A 25,788-nucleotide genomic window follows, 5' to 3' on the forward strand; every position below is an offset into this window, starting at 1 on the left:
TCTGCAAACTGCAGGTTGCGAAGACATTTGGCATTTATCCTCACTCTTTGCTCTTCCCAGTACAACAGCTGGTGGAGAATAAAGAGATGGTGCCAAATGAATTGCGCCTGGAGACGTTTGCCACACAAAGCAAGTGACAGAAATGCCTTTGTGTTGTCTCTGTGCTTAGCAAGTCGCGTAACCGTGAGCTCCACTGACAAACGGTAGCATTTTAAAGTACGTTGCGCACAGTATGAAGTTTAGTACACATTTCTGGCATTGTTGTTTGTCCATGTAGCTCCACGCAAATGGCATCAAACACCTCTGGAATGAAGACATGGGCACTTAGTGACATGGGCACTGTTCTTTATTGACCTTCAAAATTTGAGTACATGGCACAGCACTTCTATGATATTATTTACATTCTTTAGCAGCAATGAGTACTAGCACAGGGCAAAAATTGTGAATATCTCAATCTTCACCATTATCAGATTCCGCAGCCCAATGCACAAATTGGTGGGTCCTCGGCTAATTTGGATTACATTGCACGACAGAAATATCTTCATAAACGTGGGCACAGCCTGAATCTGACAGTGCTGGTAAGCTCACAAACAAGTGCATATGTAGTCCTTGAGAGGAACAGCTCTCTCTGGCTAACAAAATGGTAAGAACTTTTGCTTAAAGTCTTAAATCTGCAATTAAAGAACGTGAATATTTAAATTCAAGCTTTTCATGCTGTAGATGTGGCGGCAGCATGATGCACAGTGACGCTTGCTCGCAAACTCTTGTCTGTTAAGACTTTATGACAATAATATATGTACAAATTCTTTCAATACTCAAAAAGTATCTCTCCTGTGTTTGCAGACATTTCCTAATGCTGGTAGTAGTTGTCGCCTAACGCTACACGTTTTAGGCAGTGTCTAGTCAGTAAAAAAGAATGGCAATTGCCATTCTTTTTTTGCCACTCCTTCAATTCTTAATAGTAAAGAGACTGGTTCTTGTTCTTGGCGCTTTATGTTCCAATGAGGGATGCCAAGACAGAGCCCAGATGAAGCATAACTACGGATTGGGCGGGGTCTTTTAACGTGCACCTAAAGGTCCAAGTACACGAGCATATTTTGCATTCTGCCCCCATTGTAATGCGGCCGCCACGGCTATGTTACTCGGGGTGGTGTGGGCCCGCGGCCAGGATTCTAACCCATGACCTCAAGCTTGGCACCAGAGAACAGTAATCGGGCCACTGCGACAGGTAACGAAGAAGAGAAGCCTCACAGATGCGAGCCTGCAACGCACGCCATCAAGAGCGATCTGTGTGGAATGGTGTGCAGTACACGAAGCTACACATTTACAACACGCTCATCCAACGAGTAGCTGCGGGCGAGCTACTCGGGTCTGTGACTAAAATGGCCATCGTTTACTGGCCGCCGCTACTGTGCATCCCTTTCGGGCATAAAATTATCACATTGTTGAGCGGTGAGGTGCACGCCACGGAAACCTCAGAGCTCGGAGACCATCCTGGAGGTGAGAGTCTGCACGCGGCGCGCGTTGCAACTCCTGCAGAGGATGTGGTCATCTAGCGGGTAGCAGCCCCGGCCTTCCGCTTCGGATGAAAGTAGCAGTCCGCAGTCCTGCGCATGGGGACAGTGTTCTTGCTGTTGCTTTCTTTTCCATTCAAGAATTGGCAGCTTTCAAACTACTGGCTGGCAATTGGCAAAAAACCTAGTTTCGCAATGACTAACGAGTGCTTCTGCAAATATCGAGGACAAGGTACATAGGCTGGCCTCATGTAGAGTGGCAAACTATACGTACTAGAAGGTGACGTGCATGTTTCACCTCGTAAAGATAGAAACAAAAACTAGATTCTGGGGTTTTACGTGCAATACCATGATCCGATTATGAGGCACATAAAGACAGAAATACGTGGCTGAATAGCAAGGCTCCCCATGCTGCATTATTATTAATCTCGCAATTGCCTGTTCCAACCATCACAGCCACAGACTGTCAAAGATGACCATATCTTGTGGGACACACTAAACACAAAACAAATGTCTATTTTCATTCAAATTGGCTTAGACACATGAAACATGGTCCACACACACAAAAAGCACACTGTGGCACTTTGTAGAGTTAATATCTGATTTTCAAAACAATGTTAACAGTAACAATACCTGGATAAATTGAAACCTTCTTGGCCAAATCCACTTTACAACTAGGGTCCCTGTAAACTGTGCCAGAGGGTAATGGCACTCATCTCCACAGTTCCGAGATATTTGTTCTATAATGTTATCATTTATGAGACTTGCCAGCAGTATTGCATGGTGAATGTTTCGTACATTATGGTTAAGAGACTAGTGTGGGGCCAGATAAGTGGCATTGCTAAAGTGTGTGCGACCAGCCTGCAAAGTGACCTCAACGTTCATGTAACCTTCTGGAGTCACCTGCTTTGTAAAAATTTTCGTTTGGCAGATGGGCCTAGGCTCGCAATATGACAGTCTATGACATTAAGCTATGTCTATGTATATGACAGTAAATGAATGAATGAAGGGTGACAAGGTTCCACGACTTCTTGAATGTCATGATGTCTGCAGACCTTACCTCACATCTGTAGCAGTTGATGTGGAAGCTCCGATCCAGGGCAACAACCCTCACTGTTTCTTCTTTGCCCGGCTCGGGCATGATCGGCTGAGAGCACACGCAACAGCGGGGGGCAAACTTCCTGCAAATGGCAACGATATTTGGCAAGTGAGTTTGTAGACTCGCTATGCACCCTCCAACATCATGCAATAAGCTTTTGTGTGCCATAGCAGGCTTGCGCACTTTTAAGCAAGCCGATGCAAGTGTCTGGCTCTGACAACAGGGCCAATATTCCCAAAGAACGTTCTTACGCTAAAAGTGTTCATAAAAGCAAATTAAAGCCAATCATGATTTTGGACATATCATTAGTGAAGGTGGCCAGCCAATGGCAAAGAGCACTTACAAACAAAAAGCTTTGTGAACTTGGCCGCAGATTCCCAAACTTTCTTTTTGGTTTCTGGGAACCGAACTATAGACGCAGACAACCTCCTGTGCCAATGAAGGGAAAGCTACGAAGGTAAAGAATGCACAAATACGAACGCTTCTAAAAGAAGTCCCCACACTTTCATCTGCTTTAGTTTAAACTGAGAAAGAGAAAATGCAAACGCATCTTTTACAACAGTAAAATAAGACAAAAGAAATACACCACTAAGTGTAAATCTTACTTAGTTTTCAGCATTTCTCTTCTGCATCTGGGAAAATGCGAAAGTGTCGCACGTGGCAGCTATGTTGATTTAGTGTCTGTTCCAAGAAACCAGAAACGCTGTTAAAAGCTGTCGAACTACTTGATATGTGCAGAAGTTCCAGTTTCATAGGTTTCCCTCCATTACCACAGAAAGTTGGCCGTGAGTATAGCTATTAGTAAGAGTATGACAAGGGAGGGAAGCGGGGGAGGGAGGGGGGGGGCAGGTACAAGTCAGTTGGTACTTCTAGAAATTTGTGGTGTTTATCTTTCACATCAGCTTATACAGCTCTAGCTGTGTAAGCTGATGTGAAAGATAAACACCAGCACGTTTGAGAGGAACAACTGATATGCCTATCACTACATATTAAAAAAAAAAAAAAAAGCAAAGTGTTCATATGCAAAAGACATGGGCCAAGAATGACGAAATGCAAGCTGCAAACTGTCGGCAAAGTTTTTACTTAGCTGCAGCCCATCAGTGACTCAGAAATAGCTACAAAACAGCCTTTGCCGACTATTTAACCTTCGTTACGAATTTCGACGCGAAGTTGGCAGGAGACTCAGCCTGAACAAGCTGTTCTTGCATTTGCACTGCTGTAGAGCCAGGGAGCGAGACACATGCATCAGTTGTGCCATCAGTGCCCAAAATAGCTGTTTTCTTAGAGGGACACTAAAGAGAAGCACGAGAAAGGCAGTGCCACCCATCTTTCGTTCGCGCATTTTTGCTGGCTTACTAAGCCTCATTTTCATAATAAGAATGTCCCTTTTTTTTCCTTTGTTTTTTGGGAAAAGACGATTTAGCAATACGACTCAAATTTTCTTTTTCTTTCGTGTCCCGTTTGGCTCAGGGAAACTTTGTACAGAAACCCCGCTAACTTAGATAGGTTGGCGATGACAGGTTTAGGTGGGTTGGAGGCGACGAAGTGGGACGCACTTGTGGAAGTCGTCGATGCAGTGGACCCGACTGGTGGCGTCTACGGTGAAGGGAATGCCGTCTAGGCACTGGCCGCACACTACACATCTGAAGCAGGCTGGATGGTAGGGCTTGCCAGTGGCGCGCAGGATCTGCGGGAGGCGAGGGAACCTCTCAATTGGTTTGTTCCCAACAATGGCCGCCCAATGACGGAAAAGAAACACTCACCCTGTCGAGGATGGGCTTCTCACATACGCAGCACTTCTCCAATGTGTTCTGCAAGAAGAAGAATACAATTTTTTTTCTGCCAACTTCCAAAACAGTGCGCTTACAGCTGTGAAGACAAATGAAAAAAAAAAATGGTGATGAGAGAGGACACAAAGGTAAAACAACTGCTCCGTTAATTGATCAGCTGCTACCAGTTTGCTTCCAAGTGTAAAGCATGGCCCAGAGTCCAATGTCACATACCACGAGTTCCTGACATACGATAAGTGCAACTTGACGTAAGTTAAACAGCATGTTTAACAGACATCATTGTACCCACTCCTGGCTGGCTGTAGCTGAAACTTTCCAAAACAAGTTTTAACAGGCAGTCCTTGCATGTAAAGAGGGCATCTACATATACATACAAACTGAATGGTATGTACATTGGGTGACAAACTTCCATGCTAGGTCTGTTCTGCAATTAAGCAGGCATGGGTAGGTCCAGATTAAAGCAGTGAAGGAAATTTCTTACAGAAGAAAAAAAAAAGAACCTAGAACAAGAAGCAGAGACACTGGCCTAGCTAGAGCCTCGTGGCCATGTTCAGCTGATCGTTAATGCCACAAAGGTTAAGACAGCAGTTACACTTCACGCCGAGAATAGGCGAGATCAAATGGCAATAACGAAACCAGAGTGCTACTAACGAACTCCTTGTTCTCACAATACAGCTTTTAAGCTGTTATTCACATGCTCTGTATCGTGGCCAGAGTGCTCTGAAACGACCATCCGAGTATGCGATTAGCTTGCAACACTAGACATAACAACGAACCAGTTATGAACATACCAAGTAGTCATCTTCACAGTATGGCTTCCCCTCCATAGCAAAGAAGGGCTTTCCTCTCAGTTCTTTCACTGCAGCAAAGGAAAAGGTTTTTAGTTTGTGCATCCAGAACACGCCAACCTCACACAGCGTGCTTCTCATTTAATGCATTGGCAAACGAACAAAGAGGAACTCACTGCAAACGTGACAGGTGAAGCACTTGATGTGATAGACCTGGTCCATGGCAGTACACCCACTGCCTTCTCCAAGCACCTTTTCTCCACATTTGTAACACATGCCTGCAAAAGAAATTAAAAATAAAATAAGAGAAGGACAACACTAATTGCCATGCAGCATTAGAAAATGGGCCTCTGGGCGTGCCACACGAACATCGATGCAGTTTTCAAGCAGCTGTGCATGCCAGTTTTCGAAGGCAGGCGCAAATGGAACCAAGCGACAAGTGTTAATGCTATTACGAGACCAACTAAGGTGAAAATGCACTCCCCCTGCGTGTTTGCAGTGTACATACAACTACATACCTACACAGTACCTACATCAATAAGCTTATCAACATGCTACAACTCAACTAACTGAATACACTACACACCACACAGTATCTAGTTGGCAAACAGCATTTACAAGGCAATCAGTCATAGTTTATGAACAGTGCAACAAACAAAAGAGACAAGAGGCATACATTTTCATCACACCATTCTGTTTGCATTAACAATGCTGCATGGCTGCTACTGCGGGCTGCAAGTCATTCCTTAGCCGCCCGACGATCATGCCACTAAAAGCACCATATATGCCATACTTGTTTTGCATAAACTCATCCATGCATGCATTTATAAGGACAAAATTATCTTCCCTTACCAATGACAGGTGGTTCGTCATCATCCTCTGAGCAAGTGTGGTTAGAAAATGGTTAGAGAGTGAAACATTAGGGGCACACTCAGACTATAGTCTGTGCACAGGCTCTTTAACGTAAAGTTTTAAGTTGTTACATGCAGAGGTGGGGAAAAAAAGATATTTCTGTAATGTGTCATCCTTTGGCACCTGTCAAGCACCTAATTCACTTGTCAATAGAAAATGTTATTGCCACCACCAGTTAGTCACTGCACCACGGCTGAAGGAACGGCAGCTGTACATTCACAACAATAGCACTGGTAGGTAGACACATATGCACAGCTAACGACGTGAGGGTAAATGAGGCTAAATTTTGCAACTAGTCATAAACAAACATGACAGCAAGTAGGTACCCAATGTTCTGTATTCATGAATAATGCATATGTGACACCAGAAAAAAATATATATGTATGTATATTTATCGAGGTCAGGTACCTTTGAACTGAGCTTGTGTAAGGTGACTCCAGCGCAACTACCATGGGAACAAATTAGGCTGCAGAAAAAATGGGGCCTACAATGCTATTTATTAACCTGAATAACGCTGATAAAGGAAGCATGCATTGTGGCATAAATTTGGGTCACTGACTTAAGAAGCTATTGAATATGCCAACCTTAGTAAACTTGTATCACAGTAACAGCAAACAGCACCTAGCTGCTTTCTTCTCGATGTTTTTGTTATGAACAGTAGATTTCATTGTATGGCAACACAAGTTAGACCCCAGCTCTATTTCTGCAGGGCCACTCATATGTCCTGGATTCCTACATCAAGCATTCAACCACAATGGGCAGCACCATCTTGAACAGTTTCCCGGTCCGGTCCCTACTGTTATCCTTAGTCAAGCGAATGATGATTCTAGAAACATTGCTGCAAATGAATCAATGTTTCCACATTTTCTAAAAATCGGTGGTGCCATCTTTAATATTATTCATAAGCTGATGACGTACAGCCATCAAAAGATGCCTAAATGTGTCGAACCAATACATTTTCGTATATATATATATTTTTTAATTAGTGGTGCCATGTGGTCACCACCATTCATGGCTAGATAACAGAGTAACACTCTTGAATCTGCCTTCACTTCTGGGCCATATTCTTGGTCAATCACTTTCTTCACTTTTGCATGATGGGACGCCTGGCACGACACAGCACTGCATGGAGCGACGGGCATTCTGCCCACTTTCTCATCCGATTAGGGCCCCACTGAAAGCGATATTGTCAAAAGTAGGGGCTTGCGAATATTCAAAACTTCAAAAAAACGAATTAAATACTGTCCAATTCGATTCGGTCTTTGAATCGAGTAGTCACTATTCGCAAATGCGAATATTTTTAGAATGTTTTTCTCATATTTTGAAGCATCAACTGTGCCCAAATAAACAAAATTGGAGCAAAAGCAAAGTAAATTTTTACCCCCACGGTCATAGTGTGCATAAAACATAAAAGAAGAACATGAGAACTTGCGTAGTGAAGCTGGCTACGTCACTTAAGTAGCCACACTTTACAGGCTACCACAGCGATCATTTGCATTCTCCATAAAGAACCCTGAGCATGCGAAGAAACTACTTGTTTGCTCCTTATGTTCCATTTGTGCTTTAAACAATGTTTCATAACGTGCTATGTAATGAGAAAAACTCGCTAACTTAAGAATACTGAGATTTGAACATCGTTTTATATTAATTGTGATAACAGCTATTCATTATTTGAAAACTAGTCAAACAGCATCAGATTTTATTCGCTTCTTGCACTACTCGATTTGTATTCGATTCGGTCTCAAAAATCACTATTCGCACGCCCGTAGTCAAAAGTGACAGACCAAGAATACCACTCCCTGTTATAGAGACACTAAAAAAAAAGATAATTTGAGCAGTACTGGTGAATTATCTTTCCACAAATTCAGAAGAAGAGAAAGGCCACTCTCACCGTGAGGAAAAGGGCCTGGTAAGCCAGGAAAGGCGCAAAATATAAAGACAGGTGGCACCCCCACCTTCAAGTTCCCACACCTGCTCACCGTGAAGTAGAAGATTTTGATGCCGTTTGCTCGAGCATAGTTATATTTTATTGGTAAAAATGGATTACACTCTATCCTCAAAGAGCTAGATAATGAAGTTGAGAAGTTCCAAGAAAATGTATGAACTAGAATGGCCGAAATGCTGGGAAAATAAAGGGGGAACAACGTTGCAATCAGTGACGTCGCGCTGAAGTATCGACACTGGGGTTTCAGCGAGAAACTTAAAAAATTAGACTTTGCCGGTCATTTTTTTTCGTCTAGCAACCTACCTACTGCGAAATCAACAGAAGTAGAGTTCTTCAAGAATATTTTATCAATCCAAATTGATTCAGTGTTAAGTGTCCCTCAAAGAGTGAGTCAATCTGAAGTAAGTGCCACTCACCGAAGAAATCTGGATCGCCCGAGCTCTCCATGCTCTGCACCAGCAAATCGGTGAGGTGGTCCACCTCGGCCTCCTGGCCCCCACGTTGGTGTCCAGACTTGTGGCCAGTGCCCATACGGCCCGGGTAGTAGGACGAATACAGGGATGAGCCTGTGCTGCTGTACCCCGACATTTGGCTGGGAGGTCGCGGCACAATGGGCTCGTAGATGGAGCCCGAGTCGTACGTGCTCTGCAGGAGAGAACGGCCAGTCTGTGTAAGAGAGCTAAATAGCCAAGGCACTGTTGTTACAGTCGGATGTGGTTTGATTCAATAGTTCATTCGCAGGCAGGAGTGTACGAATAGTAAGTTCTTGAGATTGAGTTGAATGCAAATAGAATAGTGCCAGAAGTGAATCAAGTCGAATATTGAATACTTTTCAAGTTATTCTTTTAATAATAAAGAGCCGTTTTCACAATTAAAGCAAAGCGACGTTCTCATTTTAGTATTCATAACACTAGCAAGTTTCTGTCATTACATTGCACGTTACGGAGAATTCTTTATTAAAACCACAAATGGAGCATTAGGAACATATAAGCAGTTCGTCTGCACATGCAGGACTCCTTGGACAGTGCGAATGATCGCTCTAGGGCTGTTGAAGTCTGGTTGCCTGAGTGATGTAATCTGCTCCACTACACAAGTTTTTTATGTTTTATGCCAATAACATGCCCATGGGAATTAAACTTACGGTACTTCTGCCAAAATTTCATATTTCATTGCCCACGATTGACGGTTCAAAATATTCTAAAACCATTAAAAAAATATATGTATTTACAAACAGTGACTGTTCGATTCAAGGGCTGGATTCAATAGGACCTTTCATTATTGAACAGTTTAGAATATTTGCACACTCCTATTCACAAGTTTTTAACTCCTCAATACAACAATGCGGCAATGAGGCAAGGGCACCGGCTTACCCTTGACTACCTGGAGTTTAACATGCAGCTAAATTTAAGTAAACCAATGTTCTTGCATTTCAACTTTACCAAAAATGCAGCCAGGGATCAAACCCATGGCCTCTGACTTAGCAGCACAATTCCACTGCCACTGAGCAAGGTAGGGGAGGTGCAATCGTAAGTGGAAATAAAAGTCAAAGGACCAATGGCACGAATACTGAAGCCGAGTTCAACTTTCGTCTGTCAGTTCAGCTTTCAATCTTCACACACTTCTCAATGCCAAGCACCACATGCTGAAATTGGACGTTGCCAGAGATCAATTAGCACTTTAGTTTAAGATATTTGTGGCCGGTAAGGTTTCATGAATGTCCCATGAACCCCAAAACACAGCAACTACAACATAATATGATGTCGCACGGTTTGTGCAGAGGCAGCGGACAAGAAGCCGTGCAAATACTTTGATTCTTCAAGTGTGCTGACAGATGTGCAAAAATTACTTTCATGGTGCCTGCGCTTTCTGCTGACAGCTCTGGTAACCCTTGATGCCTTTTAGTTTCACTGTGCTGGTTCTGCTATACGTCCCTTAAAAAAAGAAAAAAGAAGAAGAAAGAAAGAGCAAAAAGAGATCTCTAACCATATTTCCTGCACACGAAGAAAGTGTATACCGGCCGCTTTGTGCAAAAGTAGAAACGAGGACTAAGGCAAAGAAGATGAAGAAAAAGCGAAGCGGCAATATTTTTTTCCCGCAGCTAGCAGACTTCGCGGAAGCGGCTCCATACATGGTACGACCAAAATAGCGGTAATGGGCTGCCGTGAGGGCACGCACTACGCAGAATGCTACGGACAGGCGACGCACGTACTTGGAGCGATACGGCGAAACGGCGCTTTCACACTCAAGCCATAAAATGCACCGCTACTTCAGCAGCTCGTACGCTTCACGCAGTGGTTTTCTTAGTGCATAAAAAAACGCAGCCCGCGCGACGACAATTAACTGTGCCACGACACACGCGACCGATCGCGTAGCTTCAACTCGAAACTGCGATGCCTCCGTAAAGGCGCTGCCGGCCAAGACAGCAGTTAGTTAGTAGAGGCAGGGCGATAATGCGCACATGCGACGTCGGCCTCTCACCACCGAATCCGATCGTCGACCACGAGATCGAATCGTCGTCGGTTTGTTGGTCGCCGAAACTGGCGCCGGCAAGGCAGACCTCGCAGCAGTCGCAGTGCACAACACGCGACGCCAACTGCGCTGACAAAATTAACGAGGCGATGTCTGCGCGCCACGAGCCGTTGGTTGCGCCCGCGCGAACGCAAACAACATAAAACGAAACACAGATCCAAGCGCTCGCCGCCCAACCTCTCAGTCCGGGGGTGTCGTTGACGGGCGGGCAAGCAGGCAGGCAAAGGAAGGCGAATGTGCGTGTGCGGCGCCGTCTGCTTCGCGCGGTAGCGGTGGGATATCCTCTCGGCTGTTTTCCGGGGCCCCGGGAACGAAGCGGACACACCGCAAATAGATTCTTCTCCGGCGCGAACCGGCGCGGCAGCAAAGCGCTGGCGTTGCGAAGAGAATAATAAGACGACCGGGGTGCGCATTTCCTTCGCTCGTTACTTTAACTTTTACAAGCCGCGCGAGAGCTTCTCACAAACGCGCGGCCGAAAGAAAGACAACGCACGAGCGAAAGTGATTGCGTACGTAACGAGTCCACGTCGCTCAAGTGGCTCAAGTCGCCGTCGCGTGCGGAGAATTTGAAAGCTCGTGCGAACGTACTGCCTGCGCCTAGCTACTAAAGAAACGCTCGCCAGATAACACAGACGAGCCCAAGCAGACGAAACCGAACCGCGCGTACCATTATAGTCCACGCCCTTCAGTGCACGTCCAAATCAAGCGCACGTCAGCTCGAACGAAACCAAAGAAAGAAAGAAAGAAAGAAAGAATGCAAGAAAGAAGAAAAGAAAAGAACGCCACCACATGTGAAACTAGCATCAGCCTGCCAGGATAATGTAATGATTCTATTCCAATGATTATTCCTTTTCACGCTCTTCAATGGCCTTGGCGATGCTCCTTCCGACGTGACCACCGGGATAGGCTGGTGGTGAAGGGTGGATGATAAGAATGAAAAGAATCTGGAGAGAGGTATTGCACAAGTGACTGTGTCACCAGTCGCGACAAGCTCTTTTACTATAGAGAAGCTAATTTTACTGCATCGCCATGAACGGTCTCCACAAACAGAGGAAGCACAAGTTTGTCCACAAGGAAGTGCCTGATGCGCCGCACTCCTCGTGTGACAGATAGCAGCGCACAGCTTGTGGTGAGGATGACAACACGAAGCAGAAAGACACAAAAACAAGTAGCAGACTCAGCAAGCTTGCACCAACGTTGCACGTTGGCAGGGGGAAACACCTCTTGGGTCACAGTGGAAGGATGTTTACTATGGCTGGGCCAATGCTGTGATTAAGGCTGTAGATTGGGCTAGATTCATGGTAACAAACAAAACTCTGCGCTAAGACACGGGATGAATAAAGAAGTGCAGCGTTCACGTCACACACTTCTTGCTTCATCTCTTGTCTTAGTGCCGAGCTTTGTTTGTCTAAGCTCCGGTGATACAAGCACCAGCAATTTAACTGGTAGCTCAACATGACTTGCCCAAACACGCACGCAATAAATCAATGAATGCAAAGTGTCATAACTGAGAGTCGTTCTCTCCCCCTCTGTCTCTCCATATGTCTCACAGCTTGGGGTGAGCAAGAATACATTCCATTCATGTGAGTTAGCTGAAATGATGGGCTACCCAAGGTTGCAACAACAGTTAAGCATTTGCACAAAATGCAAGAAAGCTGCCTGAAAGTGTAGCCCTTCAGCTAAAGAAAAACAAGCTACTGGGGCACATGTGCAAGTGCTTACACACTCTTGACATTTTTCTGCCAGGTGCCCGACTTTCGCGGTGAGTCAGACAATTACTATCTTGCATGCCCATGCCTTGACTCAGAGTTGCCGAGCGCAGATGCAAGCGCAGAAGATAAAGAAGCCTGTGCTTACTTGGACAGGCCACCAAAGTGATAAAAGATTGGGAAGTGTTGCAAAAACATATAGGTACATTCTCTTCTGCATAAGCCTGCCTATATGATGCAATCAAGGTTATATGATGAATAATTTAAAAGGGGTGCTCAAATAGTGAAATTTTCTATTCGTATTGAATACAAATATTCGAGAAATACAACCTCCGAGTATCGAATACCTCTTCATTTCTAAACCAAGTGAAATATATATTTGCGTGCAGAAAATATGTGGAATCACTAGCCAGCATTGGTGATCGTCATGAATGGATACCGCGTTTCTAGGAATTTCAAAAAATATGCACCGCCTTCTCGAGCACTAAAAGCAGGAACGCAACTTGCCCGACATTAAGCCCCAGCTGAAACTGTAACAACTAGCTCGCTCGCAAGCCTTAAAGTATAGCTTGAGTTGAGTTCATCCAGACTATTTACATTATAGATGCATGTAATGTCGTTCACAACTAGGCATCCAATCAACTCAGGAGCTTAAATAATGAGCAAACTACTTCATGTACTTGGTGCTCAATAAAGCAATAATGAAGATAGAAATGAACCAAGGGTACGATACATCACATAGCAGCACTGCGCATTGTTTTAAAAGGATGCAACCATGGTGAGAATGGCCGCATGTTCAGTTACCTTGTCTAAACTGAAACAACAAATTTGTGCATACCGGCTGCCGAAAAGCAAGGCATTCTTAATTAATGACCTGAAGAAAGTGAACTGAAATTATCTGCCCCATGCGCTCGCTTAGACATTGGTGCCCCTGTGCAACAAGCAAGGCTCTCCTGCAGCAGAATAATCCAGAACAGTTTCCACAAGCATTGGTTACTGCTTCTCAAGACTTCCCATAAGTGTAATTATCCCTTATATTCAAGGAAAAAAAGAAAAACGAAAACACTGAATAGACAATTCTCGAATCGAATGCGAATCGTATACAGGGTTCATGCAGCTTCTGAGCCAAAGAATTCAAAAATTTTTTAAGGCCAAGCCATTATATTTTGTAGGACCATGTCGTCTACAGTAAGGTTGCAAAACAAAAAGTGGATGCAACAGGCCCAAGCTACCTCTCGGAATGTTCCTGCTGCTTCTTTTCAAGTTGTTAGCTGATGCTCGCAATCTCTTGGGCTTTGTCTTTGGCAGCTTTCCTTGTGCTATTCGATTTCACATTGCAGGCGAAGTTGCATTTGCCCTCTGCTGTTTCCAACTGGCTCTTTCTTTTAAAACTTTCAATTTCCCTCTGGAGACGGCGTTTGTTCAGACCCATTGCTACTTCATGCTGAGGCTTCTCTGCTTCCAAAGCAGTACAATAATGCTGTCTTGCAGAGGCCACTAACTTCCTCAGTTCTCTCGTGATCTCTACAATCAGGATGCTGCCCGCTGTGATCACAGCGTCACAAACAATGCGTTGGGACATGTCTTCATGTAGCCACCACAGCAGTTAGCCAGTTATTTTATGAGCATGGCACGCCTGCACTTAAACACAGTCACACAATGCAAAGCATTTGCACTGAAACAACTGCTTCAATGTTGTCAGGCATTTCAGAAAATCTAAATGCAGTCAATGCTTAAAAAAAGTATGCTTGAAATTCCAGGGTTTTCAAGGACCTGCAAGAAATTCCAGGACTTTTAAGGCCTTGAAAACACTATTTCTGAATTGAAGGATTTTCAAGGTTTCTCAAGGATGGCATGGACCCGGCAAATAGCAATGACTATTTGATTCGTACTTGAAATTTCAAGTATTCGCACTTTCCTAATAATTTACAATGAAAGTTCTGAAATCATAACAGTGTATGGTGGCTAAATTTTAGCATATGTGTGGAAGCGCCGCGTGCCTTAGACATCACAATATATACGTCAACCATTTCAATGCTTTCTTTTATAGTGAAGTAATGAGTGCCAAAATTTGTGCTTTACCAATTTCAAAAATCTCCAATCCTGTGATTGGCAGCAATGCTGGCGAATGACTAGAACAATTTTTGCATCCATTCATAATGAATCCTGTTTCCTTATCCAAACACAATTATTTCATATACTGTACGCAAGAGTGATTCTTATAGAACAACACATTCTTTAGTGCTACACTGAGCTATAAGGGCCAAAGCTGGAAATTCATCAATTTCTGCCTGGAACAAATTTGTACATTTCATCTTCATTAAAGTTTAGGTGTTGAATGCTTGTGTATATACTTCAGTCTGCATGTGACGAACAAGTCACAAATTCTTGGTGAGGTATCGCGTTTGTGTGTCTCCAGCCTCTTTTGTGGGCTGATCTCGGAGATGGTGCAGCCTAAAAATGTGGGGTGATCACGAAATTAGATAAGACTAAAGCCATTCTCATGTGTATGTGCAGACTAAAAATGTGGATCGATACCGGTGGTAGTAGTGGTATCGATACCACCGGGACCGACGGCACCAACGTGAAGTACCATCGCACAATGGCAATACTGCAATGCAGTGGTATTGGTGGTAAGGAGAGTGTTGTCAGCCCTCATCCTTGTCCTCTCGTCTCCGTTCGTCTTTTTGCCCTGCCACCTTTTCAAATATCTACCAACACGCCCAATCCGCCACATTAATCAAGTTCTTGTATTCTTCCCTTGTGACAGCTACCATTTTGAGACACCATGGACCTCTCAGATTGAACTATATGGTTCACTCACCCCGACTCCCACAAATCACTCGGGAAGGCATTGTGTACCAATGTCAACTAGAGACTGAATCGCCTTCAGCTTTTTATTCATTAATTCTCGCGTCACACTTCCTACAGATGAGCCAATCAAAGGTGCCACTGAATATTGGGAGAGGGATGCAACACAAAGTGCAAGTAATACTGGCTGCTGCGGTTTTACACCTCAGAGCTGCTCTGTGGCCTTTAAGGAGCACTGTAATGTACTACCCAATGGGTGCCATTCAGGACATCAGCGAATTCTGCCATATTGTCGAATTTTGTTCTGGCACCATTTTGAGCCAATTATAGAGGCTACAGCAACCCTGTGAACCAATCAGAACTGTCAAGATGACGAGTTCAACAATGTCCAGGATAGCAATGCATGTTAATTTTGACTGCAAGGGATCACACCAACACATCTTAAGGAATGTATGGCAGTCGAGAATGGATACAATGTATTTATTATGGTCAGAGAACACACTAGTCGTAAGACAGCTATGAGCTTGTCATATGCGGACGTACGAGCAGAGCAGTGAAGCGGTATCATCACCACCATCATCATCCATCGGGTAGGTTTAGGCACGAGTGCTTATGCTCTGTAATGACCAGCTGAACTCACAGCCTCTTTAAGGCTAGCTAGTTCCGGCACCATAACAAATACCGTTCCAGTTACCATGCAGTCCATCTATTTCTTCAGTTAGACAATGTGGTGGCAGTGGTGTGATCCGAACTGTATCTTTGATATTAAAAGGTATGTCCTCAGAATACCCCTCCGCCCAAACTACTTTGATTCCTCCTGCTTTCGTTGTACTCATCCACTGCGACAACAGCAGGCTCTTGCAGTGGACACCGCCATAGTCTCAGGAACAACTACTGTGCGAGGCACACAATGTCATCACAGTCCACTGCACTAATGGCTGATGTGGCCTAGGAAATGCATGCTTAGATGCTACCACCGTCGGACACTGCATGGTACACAAAACCCTGCAAGAGATGCCAAGCACCATGGATGCGCAATAGTGCAGTGGTTTGCATGCCCAACTTTCGTTTGCTGCAGGGACATGAGTTTGGTCTTTAGCATTAGCGATGAGCAAATCTTTGTTTTCGTTAACCAAATGGTAAGCGTCAAGATAAGGATGAGAAGGTAGCCTCATGACTACAGCTGGGATTTCCTAGACATGTCCTGGCTTCGAAAAAAATGCCCCGATGTTAATGTCAGCTATGTACATGCATCTACCAGAATTCTTGCACCTTGTTTTCAGCAACTCTCTTTGCCCCGGTTGTCCAGGCTTTCAGTAAACTTTCCAATGATTTAACAGACACGACTGTACTGCATGTAATATTTTAGCCTTGGCATTAGTGGTTTCCTCCGCCTACACAACCCACGGCTTCCGAATCACTTGCGCTGTAAGCTGTCTTTCATTCCTTCAAGTTTGCAAGAACTGTAAAAGTGTCGCATTAATTTCACGTGCATCATGCTTCATGTGGTGCCTGCCAGAGTGGTTCATGAAGGGAATGTGTCCACTTTCAGAAGAGCTCTTAAACTGGAAGGTAGAAATTATCACGACTACATAGCTTAATTTTCATTCCAGACACCCACCTACAAAACGTCAGAAGTTTGCCGTAAATCCATCTGACTATTGCATCTTGGCAGGCAGTATTTTGTGCGCTGTGTGTACTGTAGTGTATGCTGCATGGAGTTCTACTATACCAGATGTCAAGTCGTTCAAGAGCTATGAATGGGGCTTGCTATGAAGTCCCGCCATGTTGCATACACTGAGCTTACGCAAGAAACAAAAGCAGCACATGCTTGAAATCCTTACAGTCTTCCTAGCTCCTTTCCTGGTTGTGTTCTCCAGGAACAGCGAATGGCAATTACTACTCGGATGTAAAACGAGCACTCAGGCTTTTACTTTTCATCTCAGCAGTAGTGGAGCTCTTGTTCTCCAGCCGAATTTTAATTACTTTAAATAAGAAAAGACCCAGGTTGAGTGAGCAGCTGCTTGAGATGTTCTTGACAGTTTATGTCAATGTCAGAGCAAAAAGCAGCTTTTCTTTCTTTATTTTTTTTTTTGTGGCCAGAGCATGACAAGCACTTTGGCACTATTAAAAACAAACTACATCTATTTTGGTGCTCCACGCACTGTTTTGGAACACGCCCCATTTTTTTTTTTTTTTGTCTTCATCTCCAGATTTTAGTAATGTTACTGTCCAAGTTTACCCAACTCTATTCATGACGACGACTTAACTATCATGACGATGGCATGGCAAGGACGTAACAGAAAGGATGGACATAACAAACCAGTTTCGAGCTTTTAGCTGGTGTTGCAGTAAAAAGAACATATTTTCCATGGACAGAGTTACCGGCAATCAAATGTCGACCTCTTCATGCCCTAACAACCTCACCCTCCTTTCTCAAGTTGCTGTTGTGCTGTAAAACACACCAACATGATGTGATGCTAAAGATACTCTACTTATAATGATACTGGTTTTAACGATATATTGGAAATAAACATCACTAGCCAATAGAACATCTACTTTTGTTTGTGTTCTATGACAAAATCAATCGCTTATTAAAATCCTCCCATGCCGCATTATCGGTTATAACAATTAAATCTGGATACTTGGTGTGTTGGCCCAAATAAAAGGAGAATACGAAAACCTTGGGGGGGATGCTGTCACACTCACTTGAGTGTCGTTCACCTCGCATGGCACATCTTCGTTGCATCACCCTACACATCACCAGCCTTGCACGCCTCTCACCTGTGTCCCTTCCACCCTTCGACATTGGCGCAGTCAACTTTCATATCGGAGGGGTCGAAGGGAGACAGGAAAGGGGGTGCGCGAGGTCAGCGACATGAAGAACGAAGCGACAAAGGCGTGCCATGCAGTGGGTGCAGCACAAATGCGCGTGCCGCAAAGGTGTGCGGCATGCAAGTGGGTCTGACGGCTCGTGTTTCTTCTTTCTTGTTCTCCCCCTCCCTCCATGTATTTTGCGTTCCTTCTCCTTTCAGCGCAAACATTTAGCAGCCATATCTAACAGTTATAGTAGCCAATAATGCGGCATGGGAGCATTGTAGTACGTGGTTTGTTTGACCGTAGAACACACACAAAAGTTCACTGTGCAGCAGCTGCTCATTGTTACATATGAGTATTGTTAAAACCAGTTATAACAACTGAATTTTATGGGCACTCGAGTATTGCTACAAGTGTATTGCTAAAACACGAACTCAAGATGAAGGAAATGGACAACACAAGCATTGGCAATTGTGTTGTCCTTTTTGAACCTATTCTATCCATCTCTTGCATGCCCGTGTTTTGATACCATGGACCCCTACCAACTTGCTCTGCTTTCTGTCATCCTTAGTACAATCAGTAGTTGTAAGAAAAGCAGGAATAGAGCTGTAGGTCACAGTAAACAACACCTTTTCCTTTTAAAAGCCTGTCCACTGAGACCTTGAAGCACCAACCATCAGAGAGACTCACCGCTGATGACTGTGGCCTGAAGTGGTGGAAAGAAGCCGACGAGGACTGGGCCGTGCCATATGCCATGCTGTCGGGTGACCGCGGTGGCGACGGTGGAGGCAAGTCTTCAGAGTATGAAGCAGAACGGCAAGTCTGCTGCTGCTGTGACGCTGAGTACGATGGAATTCGGCCGAGTGTTGGCGGGGGAGGAGGCGGAGGCAGTGGGTCTGTCGAATCCAGTGCAGCGGCCGATACTACGGCATGCCTCTCGAACGCTGTGGCTGGGCTCGCCTGTGGCTCTGCTTTGCAGGGCATCACAGGAGGTGGCGCCGACAAGTTGGCATATGTTGTGTCGGGCACTGAAATGTAAAAACCCAATGTGAATGTTACTGGGACTCAGAACTTTCAGTTAGAGGCCAACTGTGACAAGATTTCATTTTGACTAAATGGATTACAGATAAGTTGTAGTAATGTGCTATCAAAGCAATCGTGGCAGAGCTGCAGGGCTTGTAAGTGTCTAATATTTTATTACCAGCCTTTAAAAACAGCACCTAAGTAGACGCAAGCATCTTATACCCATTCTGTGAAGTCATGCCCAAGAGCAATGCTGGTTTGCAACGTTCTGGCTTCTGTGTGGTTTCTAGCTAGCAGCAACGGCAGCATCTTTACTTAGTTTCAGTACCAAAAACATCCAGTGATGGAAGCGGCATTGGTCTTTCGAAGCAGCTTTAGGAGCAGCAGAAATCGCAGTTCGGTGCAGAAAAGTTTGCTGTTTGGAGCAAGGAAACAATATTTTCAAGCACTAACTTACTGCTCTGTTGCAAAGAGGAACCTCTGTGGGCATTTAATGAAAAAAGGTGCTGTATGAATTAGTTCTGAAAAATTGCATCCATTATAAAACCCGTAAAGCGCAACGTAGAAAGGAAGAAACAAGCTGGTCAGATGAAGGAACAGAGCGCTCTGTTCCTTCATCTGGTCAGCTTGTTTCTTCCTTTCTATGTTGCGCTGTACCAGTTTTAGAATGCAATAGGAAGTCACCCAATCCTCACCCCTAGTGTATCTATTAGGTATTGTACTAAGATGCAAGTTTTTTTTCCATTTTTTTTATTAATGCGTAAGAAGATACTTAATCCCGAATTCACAGTTAATTCTGCATTTAAATAAAGATTTAAGTTAAAGGCTTCATTATCTGTTTCATCTGATAAACGCTTCATTTGTTAAAGCATTTCATCTGCTAAACTGATGTCCACAAGTGGAATTCGTGCAGCTACCCAATTCGATATTAACATGGCGCAAGCACCATATCCTCGTGGTTTAATAGCAATGTGCTTGGATAAACTCACACGCTTAAACTCACGCGCGCTGGATAAACTCACGCGCGCTTGGATAAACTCACGCGCTTTGACTAGCATGCATAAACTCACGCGCAAATGCATGCTAGTCAAAGCGTTTGGTACACGGGTAGTCAGCTGAGAGTTACTGTGAACTTGCCTAATATGTGCTTGTGTGCTTACTGGACAGAACGGCATAGGCGCAGAGCACCAACCTAAAAAAAATGACACTGAATAACAATGCATGGCACACGTGGAGCTGCGTGACGAGCCAGGGGCATGCGAATGCAAACTGGCTCGGCGGCCATCACCATCGCATTAAGTGGAGACTAGTGCAACGAAGCCCAACACAGAGCAAAATTAAGCGTTTTCTTCTTCCCGCTAGCATTGTAAAAAAGCAATGAAATTGATTTTCACCATGATAGTTTCTTTCTTTCTCTGCTCGGTGATTTGGAGCAGGTGTGCGTTGGTGCAGTCGTGGCACAATTGGCACGGCATTTCCACCACTGACACCTATTTTTGTAAGCTGTTCATTACACATCCACTTGTATTTCACATGTAAACACTTCTTTTAAGGGAGGCCTGCTCCATATCTACACCATCTAGAACTTGGCTTTTTGTGCAATCCAAGATTGCACTGCAGTTGGCCCTTAATTTAAATGTAAATGCACACACATACTAATAATCTGTATTCATTGTTCAAGAGTAGAAATATCTGAATAATAATTGAAAAAAAAAGAATATTACAGTGTATTAGCCATTCCATACACGTATTGCCATTTAGAGAACACCGAAACACCGGAGAAATAATATGTGCAGTAGTGCTGGTGGCACCATCTCATGACATTGAAATTAACCAGAGCATACAAAATCATTATTGCAATGACAGGCTATGACCAACATTGTTGGTGTCGTAAAAGTGTCGGCAGCAACATAACATCATGAAAGACAGTGGCACCTTTCGCTTCCTTTGAAGAGAGCAGTAGAATATGTCATGATGTTTTTGATGCTTCGTGGTTCAGCAAACCACGAAGATGTAATTACTGCTGCTATCGCCATATCGCCTCCAGTGGTCTGCTATACCGTCAACTGCAATATCTAAGCAGAGAGGCTAGAACGCTATACTAACTTTGAATATCGCTTTAATTATTAGAAATTCAACTCTGATACATAAAAAAAGGAAACACGGAGAAAAGTGGTGAGGAAATTTTTCTTGTTTCATTCAATACACGCAATGTTATTGGAAATTCATTCAACAGTCAGCTTGCAAATGAGCAAGAAGTTTAATTGCCATGGTCACCTGTTGGTTTACAGTGTGCACTTAAAACTGGCTATTTCCAAGGAGGCAGGTAGGGTAGCCGCAGTAACTTCAAATATTTGGCTACATTTTTTTTTTATCTGACGAAATTGCATATCAAATTACCAAATTGAATAATTTGATTGAACATAGAAGTGAGAATATGCGAAATTTCAAATATTCGCACATCCCTCGTTGAAATTTCAAACAACAAAGGTTATACAAGAAAAGTATCTCGCAATCAGTAATACGCAGCAATCGCACAACATATTCACAGCGGTAAGCAAAAAATTAATGCATCGTCATCAGCCTATTTTAATGTTCACTACAGGAAGAAGGCCTCTCCCAGCAATCTCCAATTACCCCTGTCTTGCTTGGCCGATTCAAAGCTGTGCCTGCAAATTTCCCAATTTCACCACACCGCCTGCTCACATTCCCTTTCCTTCCGCGTAATAATGAATAAAGAAATAACTGCAGTCTTTACATTACCGCACTGAAGTGATCATCTAAAAATTTTTTTTTACTTCATTGAGTTAGTTAGTTTCATCACAGATAGTTGCATACAAGTTACCCAACTTTGTTTCTGATGTGCACACACTAGAGTAATTTCGAATCGATAGGAAGAAGCGAAAGAGTTGTAACATCATAAATATGATGGGAAGAAATATTGCAGAAACAAGATGTTAACTATGACATAGATATGCATCGAAAGGCCCAGATGTTTTCATGTTTCTCAAATCATATTAAGCAGAAAAAAGTGTGCAAATGTTCCCAATAGATAAAAGCTTGTAATGCTTAATTCTAAATAAAACACACACATATACAGGGCACTGCAACAGAGGCGGCAGCCATGCCCACCCATGAGACACACAGGTTACGATGCAACACCACTTAGTCAAAACTTATTAGGCAAAAAAGAAAAGAAACAAGCATTGCTAATCTAAAGTGTGCTATAACATCGCAGATATACAAGTTTTTTTTTTCGCTGTCAAATAATCATATCTTACCTATCCCATTATTTACCGTAACATGCACAAGAAATGTTCGCTGAAATTTCACAGCGCTGAACTTCCGAATATTCAGTGGAACTTTCAGCAGAATGTTCAGTGTAATTTTAGTAGGAACTCTGGGTGGAAATTTCAGTGAAACTCTCAGTTCAAATTTCAGCTAAATGTTCAGCACACTTCTAGTGCCAAACTATCACAGTAGAAAGACAAGAATGAAACTGACAACACAAGTGTGCGTGTTGTCTGTTTCTTTCTCATTGGTGCTATGTGCCGCATGGCAAAAGTTAGTGTGAATTAACAAGTCTGTCTCAACATGGTCGAAAAAGCGAAAACAAGAACACTGTAACCCCGTAATCAAAATTCGACATCACCTACACAACTAGGTTCAAGGAATGCAAGGTCCAATGAAAACTCTTCCGGTCAGGGATGATCGTGGCGCAGTATAATCGGACACCAACCACACAAATAAAAGTTTAAAGGCGCAAAAGAGTGAACAAGGCCCTTGTACAGGAGCCGAAACATATCTTGTTGCTTCTTTTAAACGTTTATTTCTGTGGTCGGTATCCGTTACAGTGTGCCAAAGCAGCTGCAAGCTCACCATGCGAACTTCCGTGGAGTCCTTGCGTGGGGGTGACTTTCTTGGGTTTGGGAGGAACCACCGGTGCTATCTTTTTGCCCCTGAGTGGCGAGTACTGCTGGGGTGTCACGTGGCTGATGTGCAGCCTACTCAACTCCTGGATGACGGAGTCTGGGTGGGCTGTCATGGTTCCCTGCTGTGACCTCAGCAAACTTGTATTCCAAACCCTTCCTGTTCAAGAAACCCTAGCTGAAAGACAAAGAAAAAAAAGTAATGAATGAAAAGAATGCACAATGTGCTTATGCTCCAATTACATTTTTTTTTTTAGCATAGGTTCAGATCACCAAAATAGTCAATTCTGAACCTACAGTCAACATGACTAGCACCAACAACAATATGAATATTCGGTGCAACAGCATTTAGAACATGTGACGATAATTTGCGTAATTCATTGATGTATTAGTGCCTCGAAAATATACTGTAAACTTGAAGAGCTACATCTTTATGACACAACAGTAACACGTTAAACAGCCAGCCCATCTTTTTTTAAACATGTTTGATGGTTAAAAAATGTCTGCCTGATCTGGTCCTGTAGCCATTTTTAGAGCCAAAGTTTGATGCCGCATTTGTTACAATTTGTGAGCCGCATCGTGTTGTTTTAATCTTGACTTTAACTACAAAACAGAAAATAGAGTTCCATTTCCATTTGGCTCTTTCCAGTTTAGCCTCTGCACGTAATCCTGGTTCTTCATTCGTACCTTGCTGGCATTTACTTTGTGCAGCTAACTGGAGGTATAATCCGGAAGTAGTTATAAGACTCATCACTTCATCGCTCCAATTCTCATGAAGCCTTGCTGAGAAAAAATAAAACCCGTGCATTGCATCGTCACAAGTCAGTGTCAGTTCCCGACTTTACAAGACAAGTTCACCTGTACTCCTGTACCTGTACTCCTCCTAGCAACATGAACGTGTGAGCTGACACACATATGGAAGCTCTAATTCATTCATCGTCATCATCACCAGCCTATTTATGTCCACAACGGGACAGTGGCCTCTTCCTGCGATCTCTTATTACTCTTGTCCTGCGCCAACCGATTCCAACTTGCACCTGCGAATTTCCTAATTTCGTCACCCCACCTAGTTTTCTGCAGTCCTCGACTGCACTTCCCTTCTCCTGGCACCCATTCTGTAACCCTATGGTCCACCGGTTATCTAACCTACGCATTATGTGGCCTGCCCAGCTCCATTTTTTTCTCTTAATGTCAATTAGAATATCGGATATCCCCGTTTGCTCTCTGATCCATGCGGCTCTCTTCCAGTCTCTTAACGTTACGCCTAATATTTTTCGTTCCATCGCTCTTCGCGCAGTCCTTAACTTGTTCTTGAGCCTCTTTGTCAACCTCCAAGTTTCTGCCCCATATGTCAGCACCGGTAGAATGCACTGATTGTGCACCTTTCTTTTCAATGATAGTGGCAAACTCCCAGTCAGGATCTGGCAATGCCTGCCGTATGCACTCCAACCCATTCTTATATTCTTCTGTAAATTTCCTTCTCACGATCAGGATCTCCTGTGAGCAATTGACCTAGATAAACCTTCTCCTTCACAGACTCTAGAGTCCGATTGGCGATCCTGAACTCATGTTGAATATCTATAATTCTGAGTAAAATATAACTTAAGATTACTTTTTTTTCCTTTTTCTTTTTTAATGACAGGAGCGAATCCTTAATGTGGAGCCGTCGAGTTGGTTCCTGTGGTTGAAGTGTCGATTTCTTAGAAGCAGCGATGCGTACAACGCCCGCAAGAATGACTAATACCGGCGCGCGGTGAACCACGCCCAGACACTTCCGACTGCTTATCCGAAGTTTTATGTATCTGCTGGGGCACGCGACCCCTTGCCTTCCTTTTTAACGACGCAGGGCTCAGTCTAAGGCCTTTTACAAATCCGACAAACCGTTTCGAGATGTACACGATCCCAGCAGTGCGCTGAAAAATAATTTTAAAAGAAGACCAAACACCTGAGAGCTGGCACCTGTAGTTACGTGCACGTCACGCCACACGATCGCGCGCACTCCACTGTTCACACAACAGAAACTGCCGAAAAGCTACGACCCGATCGACACATGATCACTTCGCGCACCCAGACATTTCCAAACCGAATGCTACTACTTTCGCATCTGGTCCCACAGTTTTGACGAACTTACTGCTCTCCTACCTGCCGCATGGGCTCTCCAAAAGTTCTGCAAGATTTTCGTCAACACAGTGCGGTCAGCGGAGCAGGTGCTTAACAGCGATCGATAACCTCGCCCTTCTGTCAAACGCTCGTAGGCCGACTCCGGGTCAAGAACCGCGGAATCAGAGCTCTCGTGCGCAAAGGAATGTTGCGCGTTTCGCACGGGCTCACCTTTGTTCGTTCAAGCGTGCAGCTTCTGCCGAGACGACGGGCGCTGCCTTCGAGAGCTCGGGAATGTCCTTTGCGAAATCTAGTCGAGAAACGAGACGACTCTTGTTTTCTCCGCAGAAATGTCGCCCGCTCGGCCGTCGCAGTGTCAAGTGAAGAAGCTCGCAGGTGTGCGCGGAGCCTTTCTTTCCGGCGGATTGCAGCTAGACGAATCAATTTGTTTTTTTCTTCTAGCGATAGCGACCGTCTCCGACGCGCGGGTGTGACGGCGCTGATACGTGAAACTCAGGGAGAGCGAACCACGATCGCGGTGGCAGAGAGCACGAGCATTTTCCCAAGAAAAAAGTATGACAGCTATGTGAAACAAAAACAAAAGTACGAAAACGGTAGCAGCACCCCCATATAAGGGAAAAACACGGACGGAAAGAGGATTCCGCTCCGCTTCCGGATTCGCAGGTTGTCACGGCCGTTCGTACAGTTACGGTTCATTGAGAGCCACGTATTTGTGCTGTGAACAGAATTTTTCTTGGGTTTTTGTAGAAAAAATAATCGCCGTACAAAATAAATGGCAAAACTTTGGTACTTTCAAGAAGA

General features: G+C 44.0%; 1 protein-coding gene across 3 annotated transcripts; it reads right to left on the reverse strand.

The window, feature by feature from the left end:
• Nucleotides 1-328: 328 nt before the first annotated feature.
• Zyx (lipoma-preferred partner zyxin) lies at nucleotides 329-25,606 on the reverse strand. 3 transcript variants are annotated; one of them, XM_075685194.1, is made up of 11 exons: nucleotides 25,198-25,606; nucleotides 22,817-23,044; nucleotides 18,605-18,942; nucleotides 8,465-8,693; nucleotides 6,044-6,070; nucleotides 5,368-5,469; nucleotides 5,195-5,262; nucleotides 4,377-4,424; nucleotides 4,170-4,300; nucleotides 2,575-2,695; nucleotides 329-1,607 (listed from the first exon to the last, which is right to left on the reverse strand). In XM_075685194.1, the coding sequence occupies exons 2-11, from the start codon at nucleotides 22,980-22,982 to the stop codon at nucleotides 1,476-1,478; spliced, it is 1,362 nt and encodes a 453-aa protein (XP_075541309.1). In that variant the 5' UTR covers nucleotides 22,983-23,044; nucleotides 25,198-25,606; the 3' UTR covers nucleotides 329-1,475. The 3 variants fall into 3 exon arrangements, with proteins under 3 accessions (XP_075541309.1, XP_075541310.1, XP_075541311.1); XM_075685195.1 differs by lacking the exon at nucleotides 25,198-25,606 and adding an exon at nucleotides 25,009-25,132; XM_075685196.1 differs by lacking the exon at nucleotides 6,044-6,070 and having other exon boundaries at nucleotides 25,198-25,604.
• Between the last annotated feature and the right edge of the window lie 182 nt (nucleotides 25,607-25,788).

Source organism: Dermacentor variabilis, chromosome 3 (assembly GCF_050947875.1).
Source record: "Dermacentor variabilis isolate Ectoservices chromosome 3, ASM5094787v1, whole genome shotgun sequence".
Classification (NCBI taxonomy): domain Eukaryota; kingdom Metazoa; phylum Arthropoda; class Arachnida; order Ixodida; family Ixodidae; genus Dermacentor; species Dermacentor variabilis.